At 44.3% G+C, this 11,130-nt stretch overlaps 1 protein-coding gene and 1 pseudogene across 2 annotated transcripts; both read right to left on the bottom strand.

Annotated features, from left to right (window-relative positions):
• Positions 1 to 915: 915 nt before the first annotated feature.
• LOC310782578 (E3 ubiquitin-protein ligase TRIM35-like) lies at positions 916 to 2,284 on the bottom strand (annotated as a pseudogene). The gene has a single exon. The product of its transcript is annotated as an E3 ubiquitin-protein ligase TRIM35-like (transcript).
• Positions 2,285 to 4,632: 2,348 nt separating this feature from the next.
• Positions 4,633 to 7,581, bottom strand: LOC310782568 (E3 ubiquitin-protein ligase TRIM39-like). Its single transcript, XM_083643248.1, has one exon. It carries the CDS (start codon positions 7,257 to 7,259, stop codon positions 5,877 to 5,879), a length of 1,383 nt encoding a protein of 460 aa, XP_083499374.1. The 5' UTR covers positions 7,260 to 7,581; the 3' UTR covers positions 4,633 to 5,876.
• Positions 7,582 to 11,130: the final 3,549 nt, after the last annotated feature.

Consider the following 11,130-nt stretch of genomic DNA (forward strand, 5'->3'; position numbering starts at 1 on the left):
GCAAACGTGTTTACGCCAGTGTGCTTCTATAATACAAGCCAAGAAGAAAAGGAAAACAATAATCAATAAACAACAATCAACCTTAATCAAATTCCAGTGCATATTACTACAGGTACCTGAGGAATTAATGTATTGAATCAAGTTAATTAAACTGTCACCTACAAATTAGACCAAACTAATCAAAATAACACCAACTATATCATCTATCTACTTGGCAATGTCTGTTCTCCGTTTCAATTTTTGTCCCACTGATGAAATCATAGTGACATCACTGATGAGGTCATAAATCACTGTCATCAGTGATGTCGTAAGAGCAGTGTGAGCCCGCACAGCGGTCGAGCTGCAGGGCGGGCGGGGCTACGTAGCGGCCGAGCTAGCGCGGGCCTAGGAATCGCTATGCCTAAATAACTGCCAAAACTTGATGATTATAGTTGACATCTAAACACCAGTTTAGTGCATCCAACAGGAATCATATACAAATGTACATAATGAAAATATATTTTACCATCAACAATCAACAACTCAAACACATAATCACTTAAATTAGTCATATAGGATCGATGGTCAGTTTTTGAACACAGTTAAGGGAACAAACTGTCATCAGTCCTAATCATACACAGCCTGGCAGTAGAGGTGGAGCACAGGTCAAAGGTCAAGAGGGAGGGAGTAGAGGATCATGGGAAAGTTCTAGGGTGACTTTCCTACACACTGAAACAAACGTATTCTGACAGTACAACAGATTCCACTGTCTCAATGTGTTTGAGCTCAGTATTTCAGTTTATTCTGACAGAATATAGTGATGATGATGATGTGTTAGAATAACGTCTTCTGCCACTGATGAAGTCTCTCATGGCTCTCATGAGGACTTCCAGAGAGTCCACCACCCTGTAGAGATCATCCTCATCACCTTCATCTCTAACTGTGCTGGCCCACTGTTACAGAGACCTTCACTGGTAAAATCTTCACAGGGTGCCCCCACCCAATGTAAAAGTATGGAAACAGCCGGTCAGTGAAGGTGTGTGTGATGGTGTGTATGTGTGTGTTAGTATCAGGATCAGAGAATGACAGCTTTCCTCTGTTCCAGTCCAGACTCACTCTGACCCTCTGGAACTTCTTCTCTGGGAGAACAATCTTTGGATCTGATGCAAAGGGTATTGTGTATTTACCATTTAATAACTGTATTGTCCATGATCTAGGCAGTCTGAGAACAGATACTGCTGCCACACCCAGGGTCCATCTTATATTGTCTCCAACATCAACATCCCAGCTGTGAGTCCCCGAGTTAAAGCCCTCAGAGCCCAGGACACACGATACAAACCTCTCTGGGTTTTCAGGAAGCTGATGTCCCTGTCCACATCTCACACTGGTCAGATCTTCAGACAGGATGAATCTTGGAGCAGCAGTGTTTGAGTCCAGGATCACAGGAGTGTAGCAGACCATCTCCTTCATCTTGTTCCAGACAGTGAAGCTCAGGTTGCCCAGGTGTTTGGCCTCATCTATCAGCGCTCCTGAGACCAGCTGTGGATCCTCCTGCAGGGGGCGCTGGACTCTTTCCACTGTAGCCTTGTAGTTCTGCAGGAACAAGACATCTTCAGCTCTCAGCTGCTTCTCTATGGCTCTGAGTGTGTCTGAAAGAGCTGCTATGTCTCTGCTCAGACCCTCAATCTTCTCATTCATCATCTGAGTCTTCTGCTCCTCTTCCTCCCTTAGTGCAGTGATCCTGGCCTCCTCTTCTTCTTGTAGAAACTGGTGAAGCTTCTTAAACTCCTTCTTAATCTGCCTCTCTGTGTTTTGGGCCTGGACCTTAATGTGTTCTGCTGTTTGATGACAGTTTTCTTTAACTTTATTAAAGAGCTTCAGTTTCTCCTGTAAGGGCTTCAGTGATTCCTGAAGTTCCTGCTTGTGATGCCGTGCAGCTTCATCGATGGGTCTGATTCTGTGGTTGGTGTGTGTTTCTGAATGCAGACAGATGAGACTGCTGATGGTCCAGACAGAAGAGCTTGAGTTTCTCAGAGTGCAGACTGCAGAGAAGCTCAGATCCTGCTGAAGCTCTCTGATCCCTCTCCAGTAAGAAAGCCTCACACAGGTTCTTTAACACCAAGTTACAAGGTGGATGTTCCTTTGAAGATCTTCTCTTACAAAGTGGACACTCATGTATGAGTTTCTCTGTCCACCAGATCTGCAGACAGGCTTTACAGAAGCTGTGGCTACATGACAGGACGACAGGATCTTTAAATATGTCATGGCAGATGATACAGGAGAGATCCTCTGATATGGAAGCCATTTTCTCTCTGATTGAAGCTGAAAACTCACCAGGCAAGACGACTCGAACAGGAAGTGAGTCAGTCTGCTGTGGCACCACTCGCTCCTCTAGAAAGTTCCCTGGAAGTTATTTCACTTTGATTCGTGTCTCTAAATCTGTTCAGTGTGCAGTCAGCAGCAGGTTGAGGCAGTATTCCAGTATTCTCTCCAGTAGCTGTCCTCCTTCAGTGGAAGTCGTGGCTTTGGTCTGAAGGTGAAGCTTGTCGTCGGTCTCTCTGTGTGTCTGTCCTCAGTGAGCCTGTTTCCTGGTTTATCTCAGGTGAAGCAGATAAGGGAGAGATAAGGGAGCTTTAATTGTCATGCTAAAATACCACGTGATTTGGGAAATGTGACTCAAGGCAGGGGCGGATCCAAAGGGTTGATTGGCCCCCATCAAATTCTCTTGGACATCATTTGTCTGGTTAGCTTTGACTGACAATGAAATTGCCCAATCTTGGGCTGCAGACTGTACCACACTGTGACAGTAAAATTATTGATTGATTGCTTATGATCTATGGCTCTTCTAAGATGGACTCTGCTCCATCATGCAGAGTCATTCCTGAACGGAGATAACATGTATTTTGTCTTGTGTGACCAGACCAAGGTTATTGTGTCTTTTGTGAACATCAGATGGAACTACTGGCGTAATGGTATATGAGATCTATACTCTAATGTTTCACAACATGTTAAAGAATAAACACATGAAATATGGTTCAGCACTGTGAACGCAGCTCTAGTGTTCTAAGCAGGGAAGAACAGTTTCTGCTTTCACCAACGGCATCGGCAATTGATGCTTCCAAATGTTTGGTTCTTTGAGAAGTCAGGCTACGGAAATGAATTGCTCCCAAAAGAAAACGTATGTTATTACGTATTGTTCTCTTGAAATCTGTACAAATAACACGACTTTTCACTTTGAAATTGCATATGATACGCCAAACGTTCCGATTGTGTGCAGTTTAACCTAACTTCAGTCTGACATTGAAATATGTTGCTGACAAGTAAGATCAGGGGTGAGAGAGAGAGAGCCGGGTGCCCTCTTTTTACGACCCAAACCATAACCTTAACCAAGTTGTTGTGGTTGCCTAAACGTAACTAACGCAGCAACCTTTTCAAATGAACCTACGTGACCTTTTCAGTTGTTTCAGTTGCAGCCACGTGCATAGAAGACTCATTGGTCACCGGTCTCTGCATGCAAAATTTGACTTTGCAGTTCACATTGCACATATTTTGAAAGTGTTTGTAGGCTATGGGGTGAAGCCATGGGGTGAGGTTGGGTTGGTTATTATGATCAGTGTGTTGATGTCCAGTTCATTCCAACAGTTATTCAGTGAGGTGTTGTCATTTCCTGTCCGGTGAACTAACTATCTCTCAGCCCTGTCTCCTCTACTGCTACTACAGTTAGTGATTGACTACGTTTCCCAGAATGCCTCACGACAACCAGCAGGGAAGGAGTATGAACTTCATCCAGCTGAGTTTGGAGAAAAGAATAATGATGGTAGTAATTTCTCCAGCAGCGTTACTTGGGGGGTAACTCATTAAGACTAACATTACATGTAATATATTACTTTTAGCAGTAACTTAGTAATATAACTTATTACCATTAGGATTTCAGTAATATACCAGTTACTTTGTCAAGTAACACAAGTTACAAATTGAGCTATTTTTTTTAAATCAAAGCACATTTAAATAAGGATACAATCATTTCCTAATCAAATTGTGTGTTTTTATGCAAATAACCACCGTACATGACAATAACAAAGGAAAAGAATAACATTTAGAATTTTTGGTCAGTTTACACTGACTTCAAGATGGTTACAATTATTTTGGGGGATGGTTCCGGGGCGGCGATGTCATTCTGCTACTGCTGTTGTTTTGGTGAAAGTAATGTAAAAGTGGTGTAATAAGTAACGAGTTACTCTACACAGTCAGTAATATTGTAAAGTAACTTATTACTTTCAAATGAAAGTAACTAGTAATATGTAGTATTTTACATTTTGAAAGGAACTTGCCCAACACTGTTCTCCAGTCAACCCCATGACTCAGAATAACCCTTCTCTCTCCTGCTCCTGTGGTGGAGAAAATGTTCTATTCTACGATGGGTCTCCCTGTATTATGGTGGAACGTCTCTTGGTGCAAAATGGCAGCTCTAGAAAGAAGCCCTCACTCTTTGCTTCTGAGGGACTGACAAAAAATGTTCTTTCAGTCTAAATGGGTTGAAAACTTCCACACTTAATATTGTTTGACCTGCTCCTTATAATTTTCTGTATGTGGCCCACAACCAAAAAAGTTTGGCCACCCCTGGTAAGCAATTAAGGAATTCAAGGCATGTACTGTATTATCCTCACTCCTTTATTGGCATACAGTATTATTAGCATACATTAGTTGACATTATTATTCACAGACATTTCCTTCGTGTTAATGCACCAGCAAAATAATGATTGTTCACGAGTCCCAAATCTCAAGTCCGAGTCAAATCTCAATGTCATTCAAATGCACAAATTACATAACTCGTCCACAGCTGAACTCAAATCAACTCTCAACAATAACTCAAACTAAATGAATGCCTGCGGAACGGTTTAGTTTTTGGATTATGTGTGACATCATGTATAAAATAAATCAGCATTGTTTTTCGGTGAAGTTCTCCTTTAACTTCTACCGGAAAAGGTATAGCAAATGGGTAACTTTCAGCAAACGTGTTTACGCCAGTGTGCTTCTATAATACAAGCCAAGAAGAAAAGGAATACAATAATCAATAAACAACAATCAACCTTAATCAAATTCCAGTGCATATTACTACAGGTACCTGAGGAATTAATGTATTGAATCAAGTTAAACTGTCACCTACAAATTAGACCAAACTAACCAAAATAACACCAACTATCATCCATCTACTTGGCAATGTCTGTTCTCTGTTTCAATTTTTGTCCCACTGATGAAATCATAGTGACATCACTGATGAGGTCATAAATCACTCTCATCAGTGATGTCATAAGAGCAGTGTGAGCCCGCACAGCGGTTGAGCTGCAGGGCGGGCGAGGCTACGTAGCGGCCGAGCTAGCGCGGGCCTAGGAATCGCTATGCCTAAATAACTGCCAAAACTTGATGATTATAGTTGACATCTAAACACCAGTTTAGTGCATCCAACAGGAATCATATACAAATGTACATAATGAAAATATATTTTACCATCAACAATCAACAACTCAAACACATAATCACTTAAATTAGTCATATAGGATCGATGGTCAGTTGAAGGTTCAGTCCTAATCATACACAGCTGGGCAGTAGAGGTGGAGCACAGGTCAAAGGTCAAGAGGGAGGGAGTAGAGGATCATGGGAAAGTTCTAGGGTGACTTTCCTACACACTGAAACAAACGTATTCTGACAGTAGCCTACAACAGATTCCACGGTCTCAATGTGTTTGAGCTCAGTCTTTCAGTTTAATCTGACAGAATATAGTGATGATGATGATGTGTTAGAATAACGTCTTCTGCCACTGATGAAGTCTCTCATGGCTCTCATGAGGACTTCCAGAGAGTCCACCACCCTGTAGATCATCCTCATCACCTTCATCTCTAACTGTGCTGGCCCACTGTTACAGAGACCTTCACTGGTAAAATCTTCAGAGGGCTCCTCTGCCCAATGTGAAAGTATGGAAACAGCCTGTCAGTGAAGGTGTCTGTGAAGGTGTGTATGGGTGTGTTAGTATCAGGATCAGAGAGTGACATCTCTCCTCTGTTCCAGTCCAGATGCACTCTGACCCTCTGGAGCTTCATCTCTGGGAGAACAATGTTTGGATCTGATGCAGAGCGTATTGTGTATTTACCATTATATAACTGTATTGTCCATGATCTAGACATTCTGTGGACAGACACTGCTGCCACACCCAGGATCCAGCGTATATTGTCTCCAACATCAACATCCCAGCTGTGAGTCCCCGAGTTAAAGCCCTCAGAGCCCAGGACACAGTACGAGACAAACCTCTCTGGGTTTTCAGGAAGCTGATGTCCCTGTCCCCATCTCACACTGGTCAGATCTTCAGACAGGATGAATCTTGGATCAGCAGTGTTTGGGTCCAGAATCACAGGAGTGTAGCAGACCATCTCCTTCATCTTGTTCCAGACAGTGAAGCTCAGGTTGCCTAGGTGTTTGGCCTCGTCTATCAGAGCTCCTGAGACCAGCTTTGGATCCTCCTGCAGGGGGCGCTGGACTCTTTCCACTGTAGCCTTGTAGTTCTGCAGGAACAAGACATCTCCAGCTCTCAGCTCCTTCTCTATGGCTCTGAGTGTGTCTGAAAGAGCTGCTATCTCTCTGCTCAGACCCTCAATCTTCTCCTTCATTGTCTGACTCTTCTGCTCCTCTTCCTCCCTCAGTGCAGCGATCCTGGCCTCCTCTTCCTCTTGTAGAAACTGGTGAAGCTTCTTAAACTCCTTCTTAATCTGCCTCTCTGTGTTTTGGGCCTGGACCTTAATGTGTTCAGCTGTTTTATCACACTTTCCTTTAACTTTATTAAAGAGCTTCAGTTTCTCCTGTAAGGGCTTCAGTGATTCCTGAAGTTCCTTCTTGTGCTGCCGTGCAGCTTCATCGATGGGTCTGATTCTGTGGTTTGTGTGTGTTTCTGAATGCAGACAGACAACACACACTGCCTGCTGATGGTCCAGACAGAAGAGCTTGAGTTTCTCAGAGTGCAGACTGCAGAGAAGCTCAGATTCTGCTGAAGCTCTCTGATCCCTCTCCAGTAAGAAAGCCTCACACAGCTTCTTTAACACCAAGTTACAAGGTGGATGACCCTTTGAAGATACTTTCTTACAAATTGGACACTCATGTATGAATTTCTCTGTCCACCAGTTCTGCAGACAGGCTTTACAGAAGCTGTGGCTACATGACAGGACGACAGGATCTTTAAAGATGTCATGGCAGATGATACATGAGAAATCCACCTCTGATATGGAAGCCATTTTCTCTCTGAGTGAAGCTGAAAACTCACCAGGCAGACCAGTCAAACAGGAAGTGAGTCAGTCTGCTGTGGCACCACTCGCTCCTCTAGAAAGTTCTCTGGAAGTTATTTCACTTTGATTCGTGTTTCTCTAAATCTGTTCAGTGTGCAGTCAGCAGCAGGTTGAGGCAGTATTCTGTTCAGTGTGCAGTCAGCAGCAGGTTGAGGCAGTATTCTGTTCAGTGTGCAGTCAGCAGCAGGTTGAGGCAGTATTCCAGTATTCTCTCCTGTAGCTGTCCTCCCTCAGTGGAAGTGGTGGCTTTGGTCTGAAGGTGAATCTTATCGTGTCTCTCTGTGTGTCTGTCCTCAGTGAGGAGAGGAATAATAACAGGTTGTTTCCTGGTTGATCTCAGGTGAAGCAGATAAGGGGCGGAGCTTTAATAGTCGTGCTAAAATACCACGTGATTTGGGAAATGTGACTCAAGGCATGGGCGGATCCAAAGGGTTGATTGGCCCCCATCAAATTATTTTTTACATCATTTGTCTGGTTAACTTTGACTGACAGTGAAATTGCCCAATCTTGGGCTGCAGACTGCACCACACTTCATTGATTTAGGTACCTACAAATTGAAAAATATGGACGTGACAGTTTTTCCACTTGCTGAAAACAAAAATAATTTATTATGAACATGTAAAACAATGACTTTATTACCGTAATCATGTAGACCAGACATAATATTCAACCACACCATGACACAGTAATATGTACTGTAGAAGTACAGCTAGAAGGAAGCAGCCGCCCACGCACACACCTTGCCCCTTTCGGAACTGCTAAGCTAACGCTTCGCAGTGCCTTATTAGTACACCGCCGATGTAGCGTCCACAGGTCACTCCGTCTGCTAAATCTTTCAAACTACTCGATAAAGTTTCGCAAATGAAATTTCAAATGTACTTACGGAGCGAAAAGGGTTGTGTGAACATCGGCGCATGGTGTTGAAACAATAGCGCCACTAATAAACATGTTTAATCCCTCACTGAAACCCGGGTGTCATTTCCTCAAAATGAATCAGCGACAAACACTCGTCTTCTTCTGCGCTGCTGGGGCCGGAAGTGATAGCGAGCGCTATGGTTGCTATGCGCACCACCCATGACAGCAGCGCAGAAGAAGACGAGTGTTTGTCGCTGATGCGTGATTTCTAACCCCACATAGGATAAGCAATAACCACGCCCTGTGGCGCCGGGATTGGCCAGGAGCATTGAAGCTTGGGACTAAAGCACCTGGGGTTTTTCATCTTTTAAAATAAAGATGTTTAAAAAACTATTGTCTAGTGCTGTAGCCAGGCCCGCCGCACCCCATTACGCAGAGTACGCAGACTGCGTAGGGCATCATGTGACTGAGGGCACAAAAAAAAAAAAAAAAAAATTTGGTGCCCTCAGTCAGGCCACTCACTGAACAGCAGGCCAGGCGCCGCCTACTGGTTTACTAGTGTTTTTATTACTTTATTCAGGGTTAAAGTGGGTGCATCTCATTGTAAAATTGGACTCGGCCCAAATTGGGCTTCAAACGGGCCAAATCTGTCTTCAACCGGCCCAAATCTGGCTTCAACTGGCCCAAATCTGGCTTCAAACGACCCAAATCGGGCTTCAAACGGCCCAAATCGGGCTTCAAACAGCCCAAATCTGGCTTCAAACGGTCCAAATTGGGCTTCAAACGGCCCAAATTGGGCTTCAAACAGCCCAAATTTTTCGGCGCCGCCCTTCGGACGCCGGCACGCACGTCGGCCCGTATCGGCCTGGCCTCCTTGGTATCTAATGCCGGCCTGAATTATGATCCCAGTCCACCCCTGCTTGCATGTACAGTTTAACAATCGCTTGTTTGCTGACATGTACAGTAATTCTAACAATTGTTTGTTTGCCACATGTAATGTAATGTGAGATACACTAGTATCCTTCATAATTAATGAATTTGCAGTCTTTCGTTTGACAGTTATTGAAAGTTTTGCGGGGGGGGGGGGGGGGCACCACAAAACAATTACGCTTAGGGCACCCAAATGGCCAGCAGCGGCCCTGGCTGTAGCCTACCTTCTCTCTGGGAAAGAATTAAGCTTGAAATTAACGATATGATACATTATATTATATGAGCTATGAACGTGAACACAACACCGTTTATATTATTGCATGTTTTTGTAGATTGTGTACATTGTGTAGATTACAGTTATTATGCTTATTATTATTATTACTATGCTAAGGAAGGTAGGTGACCATCATTCATTTCAATGTCCGCTCTCAATGTCCGCTCTCGAAATCGCTGTCCTTCTCAAGAGCTATTCAGGTGGTTCATGAAATCGCTGGGCTGCGTGCCCTCCAGTGTTGCTCCTGGCCAATCCCGGCGCCGCAGGGCGTGGTTATTGCTTATCCTATGTGGGGTTAGAAATCACGCCTCACCACCATGCTGCTGCTCTCTCGGAATCAAGTTACCGTGGACGCGGCGTCAGATGACTTCCTGCCTGACCTGCCTTTCGTTTCAAAATAAAAGCGATCCCGTGTTTTTCATGCTTTTCCATGCAGATTGTTTTATTTTTTTCTCTGAAATATTAGGGGAGGTCCGGACCTCCCCGTCCTCATAGCTAGTTACGGCCATGACTCCAACATGGACAGACAGTTGCACAGCAGTGACAAAGGCCACAGTGTGTGTAGTCTAATGTGGAAACTCAAGCACTAGCTCCTATAGCTCTGCCTACTCTGCTCTCTTCTGCCTCAGAGCATCAAGTCTATCTGTGTGTTCATTTAAGTCCTGAAAATAAACTGTCAGTCACTCACTCAGCCTATATGACTGCCTCCCATGTGTGTGTGTGTGTGTGTGTGTGTGTGTGTGTGTTGGGGGGGGTTGTGATTTGGGCGTTATGTGGAGTGTGTGAGGGGCGTTGTGGCACTGTGCATGCTCATGCAAATGTGTGTGTACGCACGTGTGTGTGTGTGTGTGTGTGTGTGTGTGTGTGTGTGTGTGTGTGTGTGTGTGCCCGCGTGCCCGTGAAGCTGTCAATTTGTCTTGCCCGGCTCCATCCAAATAGACAGACAGCCCATTGAGGCGTATGCTGCAGAGAAAAATAACAACTCCAACTGACAAACATACTTTAGTCAGCACAGCACACACACCCTGAGAGGGAGGCAGCACACACACCCTGAGAGGGAGGCACTGGGTTCCTCATTTAAATTGGAGATATTTTCTCTGTGAAATTATTATGATTTAGTTAATTTTATAGTTGTTAATTCAAAGTATTGATTACTGCTGCTCGCGATGAATCTCTGAGTGTTTCTCCCTGAGGGGGAATTAATGGTGGCACTAATATGAATGGATCTGAAACACGCATACCTGCTGCAGACAGTGCTTACTGTCACATACCTGCTGCAGACAGTGTTTACTGTACCTGCTGCAGACAGTGTTTACTGTACCTGCTGCAGACAGTGCTTACTGTCACATACCTGCTGCAGACAGTATTTACTGTCACATACCTGGTGCAGACAGTGCTTACTGTCACATACCTGCTGCAGACAGTGTTTACTGTACCTGCTGCAGACAGTGTTTACTGTCACATACCTGCTGCAGACAGTGTTTACTGTACCTGCTGCAGACAGTGCTTACTGTCACATACCTGCTGCAGACAGTGTTTACTGTACCTGCTGCAGACAGTATTTACTGTCACATACCTGCTGCAGACAGTATTTACTGTCACATACCTGCTGCAGACAGTATTTACTGTCACATACCTGATGCAGACAGTGCTTACTGTCACATACCTGCTGCAGACAGTGTTTACTGTACCTGCTGCAGACAGTGTTTACTGTACCTGCTGCAGACAGTATTTACTGTCACATACCTGCTGCAGACAGTG

This window comes from Poromitra crassiceps (assembly GCF_964638095.1).
Source record: "Poromitra crassiceps genome assembly, chromosome: 1".
Taxonomy (NCBI): Eukaryota; Metazoa; Chordata; class Actinopteri; order Beryciformes; family Melamphaidae; genus Poromitra; species Poromitra crassiceps.